At 42.8% G+C, this 23,114-nt stretch overlaps 1 protein-coding gene across 6 annotated transcripts in view; it reads right to left on the bottom strand.

The window, feature by feature from the left end:
* Positions 1 to 23,114, bottom strand: part of ANKS1A (ankyrin repeat and sterile alpha motif domain containing 1A) — a 199,772-nt gene that overhangs the window by 52,253 nt on the left and 124,405 nt on the right. For all 6 annotated transcript variants that reach the window (XR_008528761.1, XM_054569245.1, XM_054569247.1 and 3 more), the window contains one exon: positions 22,457 to 23,043. Coding sequence is in view for 5 of the 6 variants with exons in the window: in XM_054569245.1 (XP_054425220.1) it covers positions 22,457 to 23,043 (587 nt within the window). In the remaining variant the exon portion in view is untranslated. The remainder of the gene's footprint in view (positions 1 to 22,456; positions 23,044 to 23,114) is intronic.

The following is a 23,114-nucleotide window of genomic DNA, read 5'->3' as shown; positions in this document are numbered from 1 at the left end:
GGGAGCGGGGCTCTGGAGGGGTCTTTGATCTGGGCTCCCTGACCAATCAACTGCCTTAATTTTTCAGGCGAGTAGGAGGCATATCTGACTCCTTGATGAAGCACTGCCAGGTGCCATGTCACAAGTAGAATCTTGCCACAATGTACAATGTGAGCTGTAATGATGTTATACAACTTCAAGAGAATGGCCAGGACCGAAGCAGTTTGAGAACAAGTCACCTGAGAAGGGGAGAAGGAACTGTGGTGCCTGGCAGGAGAAAGCCAAGGTTTCAGGGAATGAGGATATAAGTGTGTTTCAAATATCTGAACCACTGTGAAGCAGGGCAGTGTGCATGACCCAGAAGTTAGAACCAGAACTGATGAGGTGGAAGTCATAGATTTCAGCTGGAAATGTGAAAGCAGTTTCCACGACTTTACACAAGTAAGAGCGGACAGTGGAGGTGGTCACCTGGAGTTTCCAAACAAAAGTTGGAAGATCACTTTGAGGGAACATGGAAGTAAGTCTATAAGACAGTTGGATGACGTGGCAACTCAGATTTCTTCCAATTTTTTGATTTGAGAATTGGTACATCATCCCATCATTCTGTAAGTCATAAAAGAAAACCTAGCAGTCCTCCATCTGGGACCGCAGTAAAGGGAAAAAATTGCTTTGAGCCTTAATAGCAAAAAGGAAAACTCAGGCTTTCTCCTGGAAATTCCCATTCTCAAGTTCCTTTCTTTTATACACACAGACAAAACTTTTTCTGGAGTTGAGGGGAAAAGCTGTAACAATTTGGACTCAAGCAAGAGGAACTAAAAAGTAACTGCCAATAAACACCGAAACAAAAATTCAGCTCACCTATATTCTAAATACAATCTCATTAAGACTTAGAGGATGTAGCTCCAACGGGCTTCCCTCATTTATCCACTCCAACACCTTAAATAAGTCATTTCAGCTCTCAAAAGGTTAGTTTTTTCACCTAGAAAACTGAATCAAGTAGTGGGCTAGATCAAATAGTTGCTAAAAATCAACAGAACATCTGGTCTTACCAACGGTTTTTTGAGTTTGACCCTAAAAGCAAAGGCAACAAAAACAAAAATAAATACACAAGACTACATCAAACAAAGAAGCTTCTAAACGTCTAAGGATACAATCAACACAGATGAAAAAGCAGCCTATAGAAAGGGAGAAAATGTTTATCAACCACATACCTGGTTAAGGTGCTAATATCCAAACTATGCAAAGAACTCATACAACTCAATAGCGAAAAAACAATTAACTCAATATAAAATGGGTAAAGGATCTACATAGACATTTTTCCAAAGAAGACATGCAAATGGCCACAGGTACATGAAAATGTGTTCACCATCACTAACCATCAGGGAAATAAAAATCAAAACCACAATGAGATTATCACCCCACATCTGTTAGAATGGCTATTATCAAAAAGACAAGAGATAAGTGTTGGCGAGAATGTGGAGAGAAGGGAACCATTGTGCACTGTTGGTGGGAATGTAAATTGGTGCAGCCACTGTGGAAAGCAGTGTGAAGTCCCTCAAAAAAGTAAAACTAGAACTACTACACAATCCAGTAGTTCTACTTCTGGATATATCCAAAGGAAATAGGTTAGTACCTCAAAGAGGTACATGCATTTCCATATTCAAAGCAGCACTGTGCACAACATCCAAAGTATAGAAATAACAAATGTTCACTGACAGATAAAGAAAATGTAATATACACAAAATGGAATATTATTCAGCCTTTAAAAGAAGGAAATCTTGTCATTTGTTACATAATGGACAAAACCTGGAGAATATTTTGTGGAGTGAAATAAGCCAGACAAAGACAAGTACTGCATGGTATCAATTGCATGAGGAACTTTAAAAAAAAAAAAAAAAAAGTTAAACTCATAGAACCAGGGGAGCTGAGAAAAGTGGAAAATAGGCAGACTTTGGTAAAAAGGTACAAACTCTCAGTTATATGATAAAGTGTGAAGATTTAATGTATAACATGATAACACTATTATATAAGTGACATTTGCTGAGAGTAGAACTGAAATGTTCTCACATGCACAAAAAGTCACTATGTGAAGTGATGAATGCATTAACTAACCTTTTACAATGTATATATATACTAAATCATAATGTATATACTTTACACATTCATACCTCAATGTAACAGGAAAAAAGTCAACAGGTGACTTATTATTCATTAGATATAAATAAATTTTAGGAGACTTCTGGCCAAGATGGAGGTGTAGTATACTTTGCCTCCTCACACAACCAAAAGAAGGACAACAACAAATTTAAAAACAAAAAGTAACCAGAATTACCAGAAAACCAAAGTGTATGGAAGTCTAACAACCAAGGAGCAAAAGAAGAAACATTCATCCAGACCAGTAGGAGTGGTGAAAACGGGCAGCTGGGGCGGAGAGAACACGTGGCAAGGCAGCAGGTGGAGGACCAGGCAGTCCCACATCTGCACGCAGAAAAACTAGGAAGAATAGCTGGAGAGAAACACAGACTGAGCAATCCATCAGGGTTCCAGTGCAGGAAAACAAAGTCTCAAAACCTCTGGCTGTAAAAACCTGTGGGGGTTGTAGTGGCAGGAGAAACTCCCAGCCTCACAGGAGAGTTCACTGGAGAGACCCACGGGGTCCCAGAATGTACAAATGCACCCACCCAGAAATCAGCACTAGAAGGGCCCAATTTGTTTGTGGGTAGCAGGGGAAATGACTGAAAGCTGCTGGAGAGGCGAGCAAGCAGCATTTTCCCCTCTTGGGCCCCTCCTCTGCACAGAGCATCACAACACAGCAACCTGCGTTGCCCTACCCTGGTGAATACCTAAGGCCCTTCCCCTACCAACAGGCGTGCTAAGACAAAGAAATATGGCCCAAATGACAGAACAGATCCAAGCTCCAAAAATCAAACTAAGCGATGAGGAGATAGCCAACCTACCAGATGCACAGTTCAAAACACTAGTAATCTGGATGCTCATTGAATTGGTTGAGTACAGTCGCAAAATGGAGGAAAAAGTAAAGGCTATGAAAATGAAATAAAGAAAAATATACAGGGAACCAGCAGTGAAGGGAAGGAAACTGGGACTCAAATCAATGATTGGGTGCAGAAGGAAGAGATAAACATTCAACCAGAACAGAATGAAGAAATAAGAATTCAAAAAAGTGAGGAGAGAGAGGGGCTTAGGAATCTCTGAGACAACTTTAAATGGTCCAACATCCAAATCATAGGGGTGCAAGAAGGAGAAGAGGAAGAGCAAGAAATTGAAAACTTACTTGAAAAAATAATGGAGAACTTCCCCAATCTGGCCAAGGAAATAAACTTCCAGGAGATGCAGGCAGCTCAAAGAGTCCCAAAGGAGCTGGGCCCAAGGAAGCACACACCAAGGCACATCATAATTACATTACCCAAGATTAAAGACAAGGAGAGAATCTTAACAGCAGTAAGAGGAAAGGGGACAATTACCTACAAAGGAGTTTCCATAAGACTATCAGCTGATTTCTCAAAAGAAACTTTGCAGGCAAGAAGGGGCTGGCAAGAAGTTAAGTCATGAAAAACAAGTACCTCTATTCAAGATTACTCTATACATCCAAGATTACTCTACCCACCAAGATTACTCTTCATTTAGAATGGAAGGTCAGATAAAGTGCTTCCCAGGTAAGGAAAAGTTAAAGGGAGTTCATCACACCAAGCACTTCTATGAAATGTTAAAGGGACTGATCTAAGAAAGAGAAGAAGGTCAAAAACTATGAACAGGAAAATGACAACAAACTCAACTATTAACAACTGAACCTAAAAAACAAAAACAAACTAAGCAAACAACTAGACTAGGAACAGAATCATAGAAATGGAGATCAGAGTGGAGGGGAATGGGGGAAGAACAGAGGAAAAGGTACAGGGAATAAGCAGCGTAAATAGTAGGTACCAAAAAAAAAAAAAAATCTATAGCTATTCCCAGCATTTTTGCATGGGTCTATTAATTCAATCAGCTTTTTCATCAGAGGTTTTGACCACCACCTTGGGCTGGCCACAGTATTCCCATCATTTGAGCAATTTAGGTTTCTCTTTTCAATTTGCTTGTAGGCAGAAACAGGAGCATGAGGACACTGGACAGCCACTTTACCTTTTCCTATCTTCAAAGTCATTTAGAACCACAAGAATTATTTTGTACTCCCCACTCCCTCCTAAGCTGATTGCTTCACTTCTGGTTTCTGTGTCTGTCTCACTCACTGAGCTTTTGGGGATCATCCCAAAGCATACACGGAGGCCCCAGGCCAGGCACGTGCTACAAGCTACTCTGGCAGCGAAGCTGAATGCCCCAGGATGAGCCAAATATTCTATAACCAAGGATTTGGAGACCATCCAGAGCACCTCTCCTCTGCCTCACTCAGGTCTTTAGGTTCTTCACGTATGAGTAGTGGGCACGCCTCTTGAGGTTTGGGGGTTCTTTTGTTGTTTGTTTTTAAGAATATAAGAATCATTGGTTGCTTCTCGTATGTGCCCTGATCAGGTATGGAACACTCAGCCTTGGTGTATTGGGACCACACTCTAATCAACTGAGCTACCTGGCCAGAGTGCCAAGAGGTTTTTTTAAAATGCAAGAAATACATTCAAATGATTCAAAATTCAAGCCATAAAAAACAGGTAGGAAAGATTTATTACCAAATCTTTCCTCAAACCACTCCCCAGACGCAAGCATTGTCAACTGATTTTTTGTGTGCCCTTCCATACAACCATATGTTTATTGCGGCAAACATTCATTTGTAGGTTTATTTTGTTTCAGATTTTATTTATTTTTAGAGAGAGGAAGGGAGGGAGAGAAACATTGACATGTGATAGATACATCCATAGGTTGCCTCTCACAGGCCCCCAACTAAGGACCTGGCCCACAACCCAGGCATATGCCCTGATTGGGAATCAACCGCCGAACTTTCAGTACGCAGGCTGGCATTCAATCCACTGAGCCACACCAGCCGAGACTATAGACTTATTTTTAATTCACAAGGTAGCATGCTGTACACACTGTTCTGCACCTTGGCTTTTTTCACTTTAAATTAATTTATTTCATTCCTACTTATGAGAGGGGACACCCCCTGCCCCCCCGCAAAATGGAATTATCTTCTGGAAGGGGGCCCTTTGTAATACAGGCTTCCCTCGCTAGGTGAGTGTTCTAGGAGTCCATCTGTATCAGTGTCCCAGCCTGCGTGTTTTGAGAAGCTGTGTTCAGCTTCAGTGAATTTTTTTTTGAAGACTTTTTCAATGCCCATTTCATGACGGGTGATTTAGAGCTCAACTGCCTCCACTTTGCTGAGTGGTCAGCAGTTTTTGACCAAAAACAGCATGACCCCTGTGCCCCACCCTCCCCATTCATCCAGTCTTGCTCTGAGCGACTTTTTTTGTTTGTTTGTTTCTCCGAGTGAAAAAAGTCCTCAAAGGGAAATATTTTGTCAATGTGGGAGAAGTGAAACAAAAAACAGCAGAAGCACTAAAAGGCATCAAAATCAATGAGTTCAAAAACTGTTTTGAGCAGTGGAAAAAAAAGTCTCAATAGGCGTACTACTTCAAATGCAGAGTTTTCAAGGTAACTGAAGTTGAACATGTAAGAATAAATATACACAACTTTTTATTAAAAAAATAAATTTCATAAGAAACGAAGACCTAAACCAAAAAAATACAGCCATAAAAGTACTGAGAGAAAAAGTTAAACAAAAATTTTTTAGAGTAGGGAAGGTCTTTTTAACTAGAACACAAAATCCAGAACTCATTAATGAAAAGATTGATAGGTTCAATCACATAAAAATTTTAAATTGCTGCATGTTAAAAAGAAGTTATATGTCAATTTTACCCCAATTTAAGAAAAACAACAAATACCATAAACACAGCCAAAAGACAACTGATATCACAGATAAAGGGCTGACTTCTTCCAACATAAAGAGCTTCTACAAATGCAAAGAAAAAGACTGATTCAACAATTTAAAAAAAAGAAAGAAAAAGGAAAGGAACAAGCACAAAACGATGTCTTTTAAACATAAGATGCCAACCTCACTCATAAAAGACACCATTTTAAAACTATACCAAATACCAATTATATATAACATTACCAATTTGTTAAAAAAGAAATGAAAAAGCTAACACCTTTTAACACAGCTGTTCACCTTCTAGAAATATTTCAATAACTGTAAATAAGGATATGCATTGCAGCATTACTTTTAATCAGTGAGAACTTAGCAACATCTAAATTGTCCATCTAGGGGAAAACTTTCAAATAAATAATAGTATATCCATACTATGGAATACTACTAAGTATAAAGAAAGAAAACGCTTCATGCAGTTAAAGGAAACAATTGTCAAAAAATATTAAATGAAAAAAGCAATATTCAGAGCATTATGTATAATATGGCATTGTTTACCTTAAAAAGAAAAAGAAAAATATTCAACATGTCTAAAATAAGCACAGAATACTTCTGGAAGGATACTCAAAAAACTAGAGAGATGAACTTGGTGTCCAGGGAACACAAAGAAAGGGAGGCTCTAAATTTATAAGACTTCTGGTCAAGATGGCGGCATAGGTAAACATGGCTCACCTCCTCACACAACCACATCAAAATTACAATTAAAATATATAACAACCATCACTAAGAATCGTCAGAAATCAAGTTGAATGGAAGCCTGACAACTATGTAATTAAAGAAATCACATCCATCCAGACTGGTAGGAAGGGCAGAGATGTGGGACGGGCTGGTCCCACATCCATGTATGGTGGATAAAAATTTGGGAGGGATATCTCGGGAGCAAGGAGTCCCAGCCCCACACGAGGCCCCACAGTCCAGGATTCCAGTGCCAGGAAGATAAGTCCTCATAACTTCTGGCTGCAAAAATCAGCAGGGATTGATTTGGTGAAGAAACCTCTGGAATCCCAAGCAGTTCCTCTTAAAAAACCCACCCACAGACTAACTCAGATCACTCCCTCTGAGCTCCAGTGCTGGGTTAGTAGCTTGAAAGGCACCAGTGGCACAGAGGGAGAAAGTGAAATGTCTGTCATCAAGGTCAGAGCTTAGGCACAGCTTTCTCTCAGAGAGAAAGGCAGGTGGAAGCCATTGTCCCCTTTCTGAACCCTCTCCCGACAGAGCCAGAGACCTGGCAGGCTTGTGCTACATCTGAGACTTCATCAACCTGGCTAACACTGTTTTCCCCGCCCTGCAGATTCCCAGAGACTCAGTCTCACCTGAGCTGCTTTTCCATATGAATGGCTAATCTTGGCTCAGTCTTTACAACTTCCTAAATCCTCTAAGAAGTAGCAGCAGCCAGTCTAGATTCACAGCTTGGCTTCACCTGGGACTCTCCAAGTCCAGCACAAATGACAGCCATCTCAGATTGCTTTATGCCTGAGGCAAGGGGGCCCCGGGGCATAACACAGGACGGGGCTGACCTTGGCCCACAACCCAGGAAATCCCAGAGCCTGTGCACCCAGTGGACAGTACAAATTGCATTGGAGAATCACCACCCTGTCCACACACAGCTGATTTTCCATGCAGGGTGAAGGTTGGTGGTCAGTGGTCATAGCCAGTCCTGGTAGCTGACAGACCTGGGTAAATCCCTCCATTGACCTGCCAGCAGCAATCAAAGCTCAATTACAAGAGGAAGGTGTACTCAGCCCACATGAAGGGCACACCCTGAATACCCAGCTAGAGCAATAGGGTAGGCTGTTCCACTGGACCCTACAGGACAAATACTACATTGGTGTGATAGGGAAGGCCATGCTACCAAGATACCGAGTCAAAGCAGCTCTGCCTAATACATAGAAACAAACACAGGGAGGCTACTAAAATGAGGAGACAAAGAAACATGGCCCAAATGAAAGAACTGATCAGAAATCCAGGAAAAGAACTAAACAAAATGGAGATAAACAATCTTTCAGATGCAGAGTTCAATACTGGTTTTAAGGATGCTCAAGGAACTTAATGAGGACATCTATGGTATAAAAAGATCCAGTCAGAAATGAAGGATACACTAATTGAAATAAAGAACAATGTACAGGTAAACAAGAGTAGAGTGGATGAAGCCGAGAATCAAATCAATGATTTTGAATATAAAGAAGCAAGAAACCACCCATCAGAACAACAGCAAGAAAAAAGAATCCAAAAAAACAAAGATAGTATAAGCAGCCTCCGGGACAACTTCAATTGTTCCAATGTTTGTATCATAGGGGTGCCAGAAAGAGAAAAGGAAGAGGAAGAAATTGGAAATCTATTTGAAAAAATAATGAAAGAAAACTTCCTAATTTGGTAAAGGAGCGAGACATGCAAGTCCAGGAAGCACAGGGAGTCCCAAACAAGATGAATGCAAAGAGGCCCACTCCAAGACACATCATAATTGAAATGCCAAAGGTTAATGATAAAGAGATAATCTTAAAAGCAACAAGGGAAAAGCAGTTAGTTACCTACAGAGGAATCTCATAAGATTGCCAGCTGATTTCTCAAAAGCAACTTTGCAGGCTAGAAGGGATTGGCAAGAAATATTCAAAGTGAGGAGAATCAAGATGGCAGAAGAGTGAGTGGAAGTCACACTGACCTCCTCCCAGGACCAACCTGGAATCACAGCTAAATTATTGAGAAATCACCTGGAACAAACAACTGAACAATAGCAAGAGAAGAGCCTTTTAACCTAGGCAGACAGAAAAATCAGCTTTAGCACAATCTAACCGGCAAGGAGTGCAGTAGAGACTTGAGAAGGTGATAGGGGTGCCCACGGGTATTGAAGGATATTCAAACAGCCAACTGGATGTCCCTGAGATGAGCAAGGTCTAAACCATAAGCAGGGAACTCCAGCCTACAGCACCAGAGCCCAAAAGGTACACAGATAACAACCAGCTGCGAAAAGCAGCAAGGTTGCTCTCTGCCAGAGATCGGCAGTTGGAGAAGCAAAGAGCTGTTTAAAGGGCCAACACATAACTTTTTGTTTGCAGCCACTTACCCTGGGCTCTGACAAAGGCGGGAACAGAGTGGGCTGGAGACGCCTGAGGAGAGACTGGGAAAGGAGGCTTTGAGGAGAGAACTGAGAGAGTAGCCGGCGGGATCCCTCCCCCTGGTGCTGACTCCTCCGCCATATGGCAGCAGCCACCTGGCTTAGACAGGCCGCTCCCCTGAGCGGCAGTAGCATGAAAGGACCCAATGACCTCGCCCCCAGGAGGGACTCTGCCCAACCCTGTGGTGTCTATAAGCCAGCTTGCTGAGTGCAGAGTGACTAGATTAACAGCTGAAGAAGACAGGCACAGACAGTAGATTCCTGGAAGTCTCAAACAGACTGCCTAAGGTCAGACAGGGTCAGCCTTTGACATCATCAGAGACAGACCCAGAAAGAAAAAAAAACAGCGGTCTCCTACCATAGAAGTTCACACCACAAAGTCAGGAAGTCAAGACAGATCAATTTAAGAAGCAGAAGCAAAAACGAAGAGTCTCACAAAGAATAAGAAAGACAAAGAAACACCCCCTGGTGAAAGGGAAAGGAGGAATCCCCAAAAAGAGAACTAAATGTAATAGAGGCGCCAAGTAAACTATCAGATATTGAGTTCCAAACACTGGTTCTAAGGAAGCTCAGTGAGCTCAGTGAGCTCAGAGAGAATAACAAAAAAACTACAAGGAAACTATGAGGAACTTACTGCAAACTATATCAGCATGAAAAAGGACGTAGAAACTATCAATGAAAGACAAGAGGAAATGAAGAATACAGCTCCTGAATTGAAGAACACAGTAGAAGGAATCAAAAGCAGGCCAAATGAAGCTCAGGACTGAATCAGCAAGCTGGAAGACAAGGTAGAAAAAAAGCTCCCAGAAAGAGCAAGAAAATGAAAAAAAACACTCAAAAAGAATGAAAGAGGCATTTAGGAAAATACAGGACAACCTGAGACGTAGTAATATCCATGTAATAGGGATACCAGAAGGAGAAGAGAAGCAAGGGATAGAGAACCTGTTTGAAAAAGTAATGATGGAAAACTTCCCTAATTGGAGGGGAGAAAAAGTCACACAAGTCCAGGAAGCACAGAAGGTCCCATTCAAGGGGAACCCAAGGAGGCCCACTCCAAGACACATCATCATGAAAATGGCAAATATCAAAGACAAACAGAGAATCCTAAATGTAGCAAGGGAGAAACAGGTATTAACATACAAAGGAGCCCCGGTAGGGCTAGCAGCTGACTTCTAAACAGACACACTACAGGTCAGAAGGGAATGGCAAGAAATAGTCCAAGTCATGAACAGCAAAGGCCTGCAACCAACACTGTTCTACCCAGCAAGGCTCTCAATTAAAGTGGAAGGCGAAATAAGGAGCCTCTCAGACAAAAGAAGGCTAAAAGTATACACCTCCACCAAACCAGCATTTCAAAATATGCTAAAGGGACTGCTTTAAGATGATGAAGAAAAAGAGTCTATGAATACTCAGTTCCTTTCACAGTCACCACTACTTGATATTACCAATATTTTTAATACTTACTAATCCGATTGGGACAACGATGTGTTATTTTAATTGTTGCTTTATTATTTGTTGAAACTAAATCTGTTTTTGTATATTTCTTGCCTATTTCTTTTTTTTTAAGCTTTCAATGACTTTTTGGTATTCTTTATCCTTTTTTGATTAAATGTTTGTAGAATTTTTTCCCTAAAAAACAAAACAAAACAAAAACACCCCCCCAACTATTAACCCTTTTTTAGATGTGTTGCAAATACTTTCCTATTCCATTACTTGTCCTTTAACTTTTTTTTACATGAATATTACTGTATAGTCTTAAATGTTTAATATAGTCATATTGTCAATATTTTACTTTATAGCTTCTGGGTTTGAATATTTTACTTCCAGGTAAGAAAAGTATTATTTTGTGTTTTCTCTGAAAACTCCTTAGATTTTATATATTGCCTTTTAATTCACCTGAATATTCTTTGTATAATGTGCAAAATAGGGCTCTATATTTGTTTTATTTCGAGTAATAGTGGTCCATGCACCTTATTTGTTGAATAAGCCTTACTTTCCCCATTGATTTGAAATATCAATGAATCATATATTACACTGTTAGATACATATGTTTGTTTCTAGAATGCTCATTTTATTTCATTGATCTACGTGATTATTTCTGTGCACCTGTCATGACTGCTGAGACTTTATAATGGATTTAAAATTTTTAATATTTTATAATGGATCTTGACATAAAAAAATAAATAAAATCAATCTGTGGAAAGAAAAGAAAAGAAAAGAAAAGAAAAGAAAAGAAAGAAGGAAAGAAAGAAGGAAAGAAGGAAAGAAAGGAAGAAAGACAGAAAATCAGTGTACCTTTTGCGACAACATGGATGGAACTGGAGAATATTATGCTAAGTGAAATAAGCCAGTAGGTGAAAGAAAAATACCATATGATTTCACCTGTAAGTGGAATCCAATCAACAAAATAAACTAACAAACAAAATAAACCACAGGTAAGGAAACACAGAGCAGACTGAAAGTGACTAGAGGGGATGGGGAAAGAGGATAATAGTGGAAAGAAGCAGAAGGATCTAAACAAAGAACATGTATGAATGACCCATGGACGTGGACAACAGAGTGGGAATTGACTGTGCGAGAGGGTGGCAGGGTGGGATGGGTGGAGGGGGGCAAAGGAGGAAAAATTGAGACAAATGTAATAGAATAAACATGATTTAAAAATAAAGAAAAGAAATATTCAAAGTAATGAAAAATGTGGACCTACAGCCAAGATTGGTCTACCCAGCAAAGATATCATTTAGAATTGAAGGGCAGATAAAGAGCTTCTTAGACAAGAAAACTAAAGGAGTTCATCATCCCCAAACCATTATTATATGAAATGTTAATGGGGCTTATTTAAGAATAAGATCAAAACTATAAACAATAAAATGGCAATAAATACATACCAATCAACAACTGAATCTAAAAAACAAACTAAGCTAACAAGAAGAACAGAACAGAATCATGGATACAGAGAGTGTTTTGATGGTTGCCAGAAGGGAGAGGGGTATGGGAGTATGGGTGAAAAGGTGAGGGGATTAAGAAGTACAAATAGGTAGGTAGAGAATAGCCCTGGGAATATAAAGTACAGTACAGGAAATTGAGCAGCTAAAGAATCTACTCATGACCCATGAACATGGACAATGGTGGGGGCACTGCCTGAAGGACTGAGGAGTTCTGGGTGGAGGGGGGTAAAGGGGGAAAAATTGGGACTACTGTAATAGCATGATCAATAAAATATAGTTTAAAAATTTATATTTTTGGTATCCTTTAAATTTCAGCCACATTCAGGTATTATAACTTTTTAAAAAATCCGCAGGGTATAAAAATTCCATTTTCAGTTGGAAATGAAAGTTGTTTAAGACTAATATTCCGTTCAGGAACATAGCTCAAGACTGGGGCTCGGTAATTCCTACCCTTTGAGTGTCCTCCTCCTCCGTTACTCTCCGAGTTCCATGGTGTTCTCTTCTGTCCTACAGGCCAGCACAGAGGGTTTGGCCAACTCCTGAAGATAAACTTCTCCAGGATCATTCACCATCTGGGTGTCAGTGTGGGAAGGTAGCCCAGCAGCAAACCCAAGACTGCGTGTAACTGCGTAACAGATACAAGGCAGTCCCAGGGGTTTTTTTTTTTTAGGGAGGTTCTGCTCATAGTAACTAACTTCAAATATTTACACACACCACACCACTTAAACTGAGTTTACAATGGCTTTCTGGTTGTTTAAATTACGATTGGCAAGAACAGTCTGTCAGGCAAATTGTCACTTGTAGGCCCCTAGTGGGGTTAGGCAGTTTTCCACCTGTCTAGACAAATAAACAGGCTGCCTGGAGTTATGGACCAGTGGGGCTGCGGCACTGGAGATGGGTCATCAGAGCTGTGCAAGAGAGAGCAGGATGCCTGCCTAGTCCCTCAGCCTCTCCCCCGCCCAGAATCCTCAGGCCACAAGCATTCTTCTCACCCACTGGCTATTCACACGGTGGCATCAAAAAGAAACAGCTATGGGGAAGAAAGCAGGAAAAATGAAAGAAAAGGAAGCTGAGGCAGGGACCTGAGAGTGGAGATCACAGAGCTAAGACTGGAGCTCTCATCTCTGAGGATGCTGGTAGAACATCAGAGTACAGAGAAGAGCTCTGTCATTGCTGAGGGCCACAGGGTCTGAAGGAAGCCCAAGTGAAGTCCAGTTGAATTGCTTTCCTAGAGTCTTATTATAATAAGAAGCCAGCCTGTCCCTCACTATGTGGCCACGTTAATTATTGGCCACTCTGACCACATAGCACATTTCTAAACAAATTAAGCTTCTCTGGGTTCTAGTCATTTCAAGGAGGACAAACTACAGCAACATAGTTGTCTTACGTATATATAATGAAGCCAATTTGTGTTTTGCTCTACTCCTCAGGGCTCCATGTGAGCCAGAGATGACGAGGTCTAAAGCAGCCAGCATCTGGTCACCTGGGCAGATCTATGGAAAGATGGTCCAGAGATATCAAAACACAGGGCATCTTGATCCCGACCAGACTCAGGCCGGCATGCACCTTCACTGACCAGGCAACCACAGTCCCCAGACACGGCTGACTGAGCTATGCCCCAACTCCCAGCCAGGCACCCAGACATAATATAATTTGCCATCTGAAATAACACAGACCCTACACATACCCTTGCTCTCTCACACATGTGTGCGCATATGCACAAAGACACTCTCCATACCTGGTGTCTAAGGAGCTCCCTCTACACTGACCTCTGTAAGTCCACCAGGGTTAAAGGATGTCTGAGACTATCAGCATCTCGCTCTTTAACTGGTTGCAATTACCTGTTTGGAACCTGTGGGCTTGGACCTAAGGGGAGCATTATAGATTAATCAGGCCATCAGCCCTTAAGCCAACTTTTAAGACACCAGCACTCTTCTGTGCTCTGGATGCTGACACCCAGACCCGCCAGCCCTGACTCCTTGAACATCTAGTTAGCTGTCCTCCTCTCATCGTATCTCCTGTTTTTCTAGGTCCCTAGCCATCTTCCAGTCTAAATAATTTTGAATTCCTTTCCCCTCCCCTTATCATCCCATTTTTTAGATTTTATTTCTGCTTTAAGTATATGATGCACCCATGAAAATGTATTTTCTAAGACAATGACCTTGAACCCTACCCTCCACCATAACACACTCAATGTTCCATGCCTGGGATGATGACAAGGACAATGACCAACTCTGAGAAATTCTTAGAAATTCAGATTTCAACCCAAGGACATGGTCGATGGTGTGGGGACTGGGTGGGGGAGGGCAGGGGGTAGAGAGTGGGGACAACTGTAGCGGCATAAACAATAAAATATAATAATAATTAAAAGAATCAATTAAAGAAAGAGGACAGAGGTGTTACTAGTACTGCCAGATAATAAAATTGTAAAACAAAAATAAAAATGTGTTAACTAATGTAAAAAAGAAATTCAGGTTTCATTCTACTTCAGTTGCTTAGAGGTATATGTATGTTATGTAACTGTGTATAACGCATATGTACATACATATATATACATAGGCATGTATGTATGTATGTTTAAAAAGTCACCCAAAACAGCTTAGTAGAAAAGAATCAGGAAGGAAAAAAATGAGGTGAGAAAAGAAGCTGGTAAAAATGGAGAAAGAGAAAAAAGAGAAAGAGAAAGGACAAGTAATAAAGTATGTAGGACAATATAAGTGTAGAACTGAATTTTAAATTTCTCTTAACAGGAGAAATTAATTAATTACAAAGACAGAAAGCAGCTCAGCAGCTGGGCCCCAGGCCCGCCTGCCCACAGGCGTGTGCTCTCACCTTCTCGCTGGGGTCTCCTGGCTGCCCCAGCAGACTGCAGCCCCCACTTCCCACCACATCCCTCCCTTTTCTCAGCTTCATTTTTCTCATTAGCACTCATCACCAAGTAGCATGCTGTGAATTTTACTTATTGTCCTATTATTTCTCTCCCCTGCTTTAATTTAGCCTTCTAGAATGTCAGTTCCTAAGGCAGAGGATTCTAACCAGTTTTGTTCACTGCTCATCCCCAGTGCTTAGAACAGTGCCTGGAACATAGCAGGTATTGAACAAATTAACTGAATGAATGAATGATTATTAAAAAAAACAAACAAACACCATACTCTGAGTTCGATATTATTGCCAATTACATGAAAAGACCTCTATTTGTTTCTTAAAAACAACTGTTCAGAATCATATAAGATAAAGTACTATTCCCCAAAATTATAAACAGCCATTCAGTCTGTATACTACTGATGCCGTTACTAGAAAAAAGAGATACAAAACCACAGCCAAAGTATATAAAGAATGTTCCAGAAAAAAAGTTTCTGCAATTCTCAGCCTTTGTATGCACTGGAATAAAGATCAAGTTCTTCTCATGTATTCGCCTACATTCATTGTGACCCAAGCTTTTGGTTTGCTGTTTAAAAAAAAAAAAAAGTAATTAAAAAAGGAGAAAAGAGCAATTCTCATCTTGCTAGCAATTTCACAAATACCACAAATACCACAAATCCCTCCACGGTGCTTGATGATGTCTGTCTTGATGCAACTGAGTGGAACCAGTCTGTTTGTGAAGGGACAGTGGGTGTGGCGGCATGTTGGGGAGGGGGCCAGCTAACACCACCAGCGGTAAGATGCCCTGTAGAATATATAAACGGGCAGAATGTTAAAAAGAGAGAATAAAAGAAAACTCCTTCTGGTGGAGAAGACTGAGAATGAAATGCTATTAAGAAAGCCTCTCCTTGATGCCACCAGTAAAAATATGCATGCGAAAGGAAAATAAATGAGAAAAGGAAGAAGAGAGTAAAGAGAAAAGAGCATAGATGAAAAGGGGAGAATAAGCAAATGGGAAAAAAAGAAATTAAAAAAGATGCAGGATGAGTAAAATGAGAGGAAAGAGGAAATCAAGAGAAGCGAAGAGAGGAAAGCATAAAAATAAGACGAAAAAGGATAGAGGTTGGGGTCCCAAACTCCCGTGAGAACAAGTGAGGTGGCAGTGGCAGGGAGGGCACCCTTCCTGGTCAGGTCCCAGTGGCCCCGCCCTTTTCCAGCAAGCTGCCCCGTTACAGGCATGATGTCCTCAAGAGATCATCCAGAGAAGCTCCGTGGGAGTGGGGTGGAGTGGACACAGTTCTCCTCATCACTAGTTCGCTGCAGAGCCAGGTCTGACTCCAGCTTATTCCTAACAGTATGATGTTTCTTCTGTTAGCATCAAGGCCATGGGAATGCTCCTACATACAGGGTGAGCAAAGCGGAGGTTTACAGTTGTTCATATGGAAAAAGACATGCAGGTGATGATTATTACAGTAGCTTTATTAACTCTGTGTTTTGTGTACTCACAACCGTAAACCTACTTTTACCCACCCCTGTACATATCCAGGCTAACAAAATAACTTGGATTTATCAGACAGAAGGGCCAGGGTTGTTTATTGAAGACTGCCTATAAAAGAAGTAAGATTCTTTTTAAAATATTTATAAAAAAATACCTCAGTCTTAACAGACCACTACAACCAAAGGAACTGGAGAGGTCCTAGAACAAAAGTTCTGACTGCAGTGTATACATGGAAGCAATTAAAATAGACACTCCAGGCTCTAATTTGTCCTGAGCAGTAGGAGTGTCACATTCTTATTTAAAGTGAGACAGCCTTGGTCAGCAAAAAGGACTGCAGGGCATGCTTGTTTGCAGCGTAAAGAACAATACACACTGGAGAATAGGGTGTAGAAAGTTTAGCCATTGCCATGGGAAACACAAATGCCCAAATCTAAGTCATTCTTGCACATCCAACCCTGAAGGGTTAAAAGCAGCCAAAGCCCCTGTGGAGTTGAACCAATCAGCATTTCTCTTGATGATATCATGCCTCCAACTGGACAGCTTGCTGGAAAGGGAGTGGACCTGTCCTGGAAGGGTGCCCTCCCTGCCAATGCCACCTCACTTCTCACAGAGGGATTCAAGAGCCAACGGTCCCCTTGACCACTACTTCAAACGAAACTGGAACAGTCCCCAAATCCCTGACCAGAAATTATTCTCAGCTTGTATAAAATGCATACGAAGCTTGTCCCTGCTCTTCACTTATTTCCCATGTTTAATATTTATGAAGGTTTATTACAAAACAAAGATTTATCACTTCAGCCTTTACTCACGTTCAAAATGACTCAAACATTTATGCTAAGTAGACAGGCAGCCTGTGTGGTTTTCTCTTTCAGAAGTCTCAATCCCATCCAAAGGCAGGTATGTGAGAGACCTATCTAACCCCCACAGACTTTTTACACATTCAAACCACAGTCTGACCAGATGTTATTTTTGATCTTCTCCTGAGGTATTTATTTCAGACATTAATTGCTGCTGCTGCTGTGTGTGGGTGTGTGGGTGTGTGGGTGTTTGGGTGTGCGTGCGCGCCCATGGGTGCGTTAGACAACACAGGGACAGAGGATAAAATTCCTCTGGGAGACTGGGATTCAGAAGCACACAGCTGAAATACTGACCACACAGGCAACTGGGTGGAAAAGAGAACAGGTTTCTTGCTATAATTGGGAGTGGGAAAGGCTTCAAGCTAAATGATGAATTTCTCTTGCTTCCCAACACACTAAATATCTACACATTCTGGTTCATCTGCAAATGAAGATTAATTCACAATTTACACACAAGAGCCATGTTTACTGCTCCAGCACACAGCCATCTAGCTTGCTTAGATTTGATAGAAACAGTGCTAAAAGTGTGTGTTATCACTCAGGGTCCCTGCAGAAAAAGGATGGCACATTCAAACTGGGCAAATGAGGGGGTTTAATAAAGGGATGACTTACACAGGTTTGGGTAAGGTCCAGGGACAACGGCGAGGGATGGAAGCCAGTCACAGCCAGGAGCCCCAGGCTGGTGATCAGAACCCAGAGAGATCAGCTTTTGGGAGAGCGTCTCTCACAGGAGTGGTGGTCTTTAGTAGGGGAACACAGTCAAGCCATGATTTCCTTGGCCTCCTGAGTCAGAGGACGGCTCCTGAGACATACAGGTAGGCAGGGAGGCGAGGGAATGCAGCAGAGGGGCTGCTGGAAAATGCCCTGTGCAGTATGGGACAAGTGGAGGCTAAGCAACAACAAGCTAACCCTATGATATGGCCATAGAACAGAACACTTCAATTTTTAGAATACAGATGTGAATCCAGGTCTTACTGACTTTGCCACGGTAACATATCCAAATAGGCAGCAATTAGGTAAGAAAAGCAAATAATAAATCTGTAAATATACTAAGACCCTAAATTCGGATACACATCAAATGTTAACAGAGGCTAACTATGTGTAGAGAGATGTATGCGATTTTCCCACTCTTATCTATACATGTTTCAAGTTTTATTTAAGTACAGCTTCCCAGTCTATGCTGTAGGGATCATTAAGACAACAGAGAGTGTCTTTGACTTGACTGGAGAGCACTGAAAGTAGCCGCTGAAACTTAGATTTAGATCTCCTCTTACGCTGAGCGCTTTTAAAAGCAAACTCTGTTACTTCTTTGTTATCAAAAATATAACAGAAAACAGGGAGAATGCTAGTATCACTGATGGACACTATCTCAGAGGTTTACCTTAAGGAGGCTAACTTTTAGAAGTCTTCTTGGGGTAATTAACAAGGGCTGCATTAACCACCTTGAAGGAACAGTCTGTGTTTGCAGAAGGTGACCTCCTCGTCTATCAGCTGTGCACATTCCCAACTATACAACGTCATCCCAACCAACCACCAATCAAGTAGCCACTGCTGGCCATTACAGTAGTGCCCCCTTATCCATAATTTTGCTTTCTGCAGTTTCAGTTACCCTTGGTTAACCACACAAAAAAATTAATAAATGAAAAATTCCAGAAATAAACAATTTGTAAGTTTAAAATTGTGCACTGTTCTGAGCAGCATGATAAAAATTTCACACCGTCCTGCCCAATTGGATGACCCAAGGATGCGAATCCTCCCTTCTTCCAGCAATTCCACACTGTACACACTGCCCCCATTAGTCACTTAGCAGCCACCTCAGTGATCAGATTGACATTCATGGTACCATGGTCCCTGTGTTCACGTCACTCTTCTCTTACTTAACAATGGCCCCAAAGCGCAATAGTAATGATGCTGGCAATTTCAGTATGCCAAAGAGAAGTTGTAAAGTGTTTCCTTTAAGTGAGAAGGCAAGAACAGTGCAGTAAGAGGTTTTATGAGAGAGATAAAGACACTATCTCACATAACTTTCATTTTAATATATTGTTCTAATTGTTCTATTTTACTATTAGTTATCATTGTTAATCTCTTATTGTGCCTAATGTATAAATTAAACTTTATATAAGTATGTATAGGAAAAAGATAGTGTGTGTGTGCGCGCGCGCGCGCGCGCGTGTGTGTGTGTGTATGTCATTAGGATCGGTCAGGCATCAACTGGGGGTTTTGGAATGTATCCCTCATGGATAAATAGGGGGTTACTCAATGTAGAATACATTTGAAAAAGTAGCGTCAGAGATTTATAGCATCTCTTCTCTTTTCAGGGAGTTAGGCAGAAAGGCTCATTAATTCTCCAAGAATAATGGGGGCACCTGCCCTATTTCTGAAGGCTGGGCTGGCTCTTTCGGGTCTGGTGTGGGGTAGAGTCACGTAGGAGGTCATGAGTTGAAGGACTTAACTTTGCTGCTTCGTAGTCCCTCTCTCACCCCTGGACCACTCCTATAAGCTCTGCCCTTCTTAAGGTCTGAAGACACTCCAGACACAGGAACAACCTACCATTTACACAATACATTTTATACACTAGGACCTGCGCTAGGCACTTGTCTAATTGGTACAAACAACTCTGCAACTCAGACTTGCCTACCTCCATTTCACAAACAAGGGTATAACACTGAGGCTTCCCGAGGCCATCTATGCATTAAGGTGGAGTGGGTGGAGCTGGGGCTCAAAGCTGGGTCTGCTGACTCTGGGGCCTGAGCCCTGTGCACTACTCTACACCACCTTCTAGGAGTGACCTGGCCAACTCACATGTACAACTCATCATGTGCTGGAATCACAGCTGCCTGGGCCCCCAGAGCCTTTCTCTGCCTCCCAGGTTCAGCCACTGAGCATCCTTTCCCGCCTCTAGGTATCTAATGATGACAAAGGAAAAACAAATCATCAAGCACAAGATGCACAACAGCCTTCAAGCACTGGTCAGGGGCAGGGTGGGGAGCAGCCATTAACTACGTGTTCTTCTAGGGAAGTCTACCAGAGCCCTGGGTGAAAGGCCAACCACTGGGGAAACACATCCACAAAAACCAAGATAATAATGACTCAAAAAGCAATGTTGAAGGGTTAATGTTTACTAAGCAAGCAAGGCTCAGTTTTCTGAATTCTTCCCATGAAGACCTCAATTGCCTTTAGCTTTTTCAAATTTAAAATGTAACAGTGTTTCTAGGCCACACTACAGGCTGCCCCAGGATGCTGTGAACAGTCCCTGGGTTCACTCTACCCACCTGCAATCTCTACCTGCAAAGGAAACATCAGCATATAAACTTCCTCCCATTAAGATGCCAAGAGACGGCTGCTTTATTAGTCCAAATGGCCAACTTCAATGAAGCTAGGCTGTGCCCCAATGACTTCGTGTTTCTTCAGGAGGAAATGGTAGAGCCCATAAGACTGCCTGGTAATGCTGCCCATTCACAGAGCAGGAAAATCCTGTGAAGAATCACCCAGCACTGCTGACCTCTCAGGGAGAGGTGCGCTCAGGAGATGGAGTCAAAGAGAAGATGTAATTAACTCATTAGACTGGTAAAGCTGTCTTCTAGCCCATTTGAAGGACTCGGAGATAGTGCCTTGATACTGAATCAAACACTCACTTCTCAGCTTTAAGTTCAAGGCCCTCTCACAATCTGGTCCCAATTTTCTTTCTACTCTTATTTCTTATTGTCCCCATACAAACTCTACACTCTATGGAAACCCAATGACCCCGGCACCCCCAAGCCCACGCCTTTGCTCCTGCTGCCCTCTCCACTGGCAGCATCCTATCTTCATCCCACTGGCTTCAATCTGGTTTTAACCAAAACACTGGTTCTTTAATTCCCCCTCAAATCCCACTTTTCTGTGACGTTCTCTGAAGCCCTTTCCCCCCTCTCACACCTCCTGTCCACCCACCCCACTCCCACAGATGTCTTCCTCGCTTCCCCTGTCCTGCCATTTCAGAGCACATTGTACTTATCTTCCTCACAGACTGCCTCATTCTATACTTGACTGTAGGTGAGGAAAACTCTGTTTTGAAAAACAAAGGTAGAGTATACATGCCTACAAACAGAGTCTGGCGTGCTGTCCCCAAGGGGCCTGGAGCTGTGTTGAGCCTGCTTTCCCTCAGTGGCCCGCATCCGGTGGAGGCTCACCACAAGCTGCTTCACTAACGTGAAAACCTCCTGCTGCACAGGGTTCCTAACAAACAGCCCTAAACCCCATCTTATCTGGAGATAAGAATGCTGTAGAAATTGCCCCCCCCCCCCCCCCCCCGTTCCCACATGGGAGTGGGATTAGCTTGGGTTTACATAACTTTGCAGCTGCAACCAGAACAGAGCTGGGACGGGCATTTAATCTACAGACTGTTCAAACGCACATGTCAGCTGTACCGCTCCCCTCCTCCTAAGAGCTAAATTAATTCTTCTACTGAAAATATTCCTGAGAGACAGACTGAGTCCACTTCAAAGGCAGCTTTCTCCTAGCTAGAAGCCTGCAAGGGTAGCACTTTAACATTCCCTGGGTGCTTACCAATCTTTGGGAAACATTCTTCTGCCCAGTAAGACATGTCACAGGTCACTAAGAAATATTCAGGTACATATTTCAATTATTCTGTAACAATGGTTATGAAAGAAACCTGGGCCTCAGACTCTGAATGTTTTCTCCTCACTAATTTGTTTCCTGAACCACCTCGCCCCCCGTTTCGCCAACCAGGGAACATGGGATGGGCAAGACACTTCTGCTGGGAGAGGCACCAGGTCTTCCAGGGGACATGGTAAGAATAGCCACAGAGGCGTGGGGAAGAGAAAAAGCCCCCTGGGATCCCCTTTCAGCAGCCTCTGCCAGAGCCAGTCCCTCTCTCCACCCTTCTGGCTACCCCTGGATCTCCCCTCTTTCCCCTGAAGACTCACTGGAAGGGCTCTAGCTCTTGGTAAACACCTTCAAAGTGAACGTGACTCCCTCAGCGGGGCTGACAGGATCCAAATTATTTCCAAACTTCATGTCCCTCTGTCCTGCCACGCCGGGGCCTCCACCCTTCAGTTTAACCATGAATAGATCTGTTCTCTGAGATCCAGGCAGGAAGATCTCCTGCCCTGGCTGCTTGGGGCTTGCCTCCTGCATGACTCTCAGAACCACACTGGTCGCAGTGCGAAGCAACCAGGGACAACCCTGGCCCACAGCCTGCTCCAGGGAGTCGCACACCAGAGATCTGTGGTGGGCTGTGGCCAGTTCGCTCTCTGTGACGTCACACAGCCTTACCTCATCCCACTCTGAGGCGAAAGAGGGCGACTTCTCCAGCCTCTTCTTCCCGATGCTGCAGTTGGACAAGGACTCGCTCCGGCTTCCCATCGCAGTGTCCTCCGTGGGTGAGCAGGTCAGGAGATCAGAGTCAGACTTGGACAAGCTGCGGCTGAGTTTGAGTTCAGCTTTGGGTTTGCTGGTGGGAGGGACTCGGCTTCTGGCCCCACTCCGGTCTCCTTCCTCGGCACCGCCAGGGTGTGGAGATGCTGTGTGAGTCAAAGTTTCGGGGTGCGATTGGCTGTTGGTGGTGGGCAGGCCTGCTGGGTAGCCCACTCTCTTACTCTGGTCCCGGACACTGGGCGGGGAGCCTCCAGGAGCGTGCACACCCGGCTCCTCCAGCTGCATGCTGGTCTCGCGGCAGGTGCCCTGCGCGGGGGACCCTTCTGGATGGCTCTGGCCAGTGGCAGGGAGCAGCTGGAAAGGGTCCTGCCCCACCTCACACACCGGGGAGGAGCCGTGGAGGAGACCTGAGAACTGCTCTGGGACCTGCCCGTCCTGTCCCTCTGCAGAGTCCTGGCTCCGGCTGTTGTTGCTCTGCCTGTGGTCTTGAAGTGGACGGAGAGAGAGAAATAAAAAATTAAAGTGGCAAAAATCAACAAAGTTCCAATGTAGCAAG

The sequence above is a fragment of the Pteronotus mesoamericanus genome, unplaced genomic scaffold, assembly GCF_021234165.1.
Source record: "Pteronotus mesoamericanus isolate MK-2021 breed Mesoamerican mustached bat unplaced genomic scaffold, CSHL_Meso_final contig_20, whole genome shotgun sequence".
Taxonomy (NCBI): domain Eukaryota; kingdom Metazoa; phylum Chordata; class Mammalia; order Chiroptera; family Mormoopidae; genus Pteronotus; species Pteronotus mesoamericanus.
The sequence above is the reverse complement of the archived record's forward strand: the minus strand, read 5'-3'. Positions and strand labels throughout refer to the sequence as shown.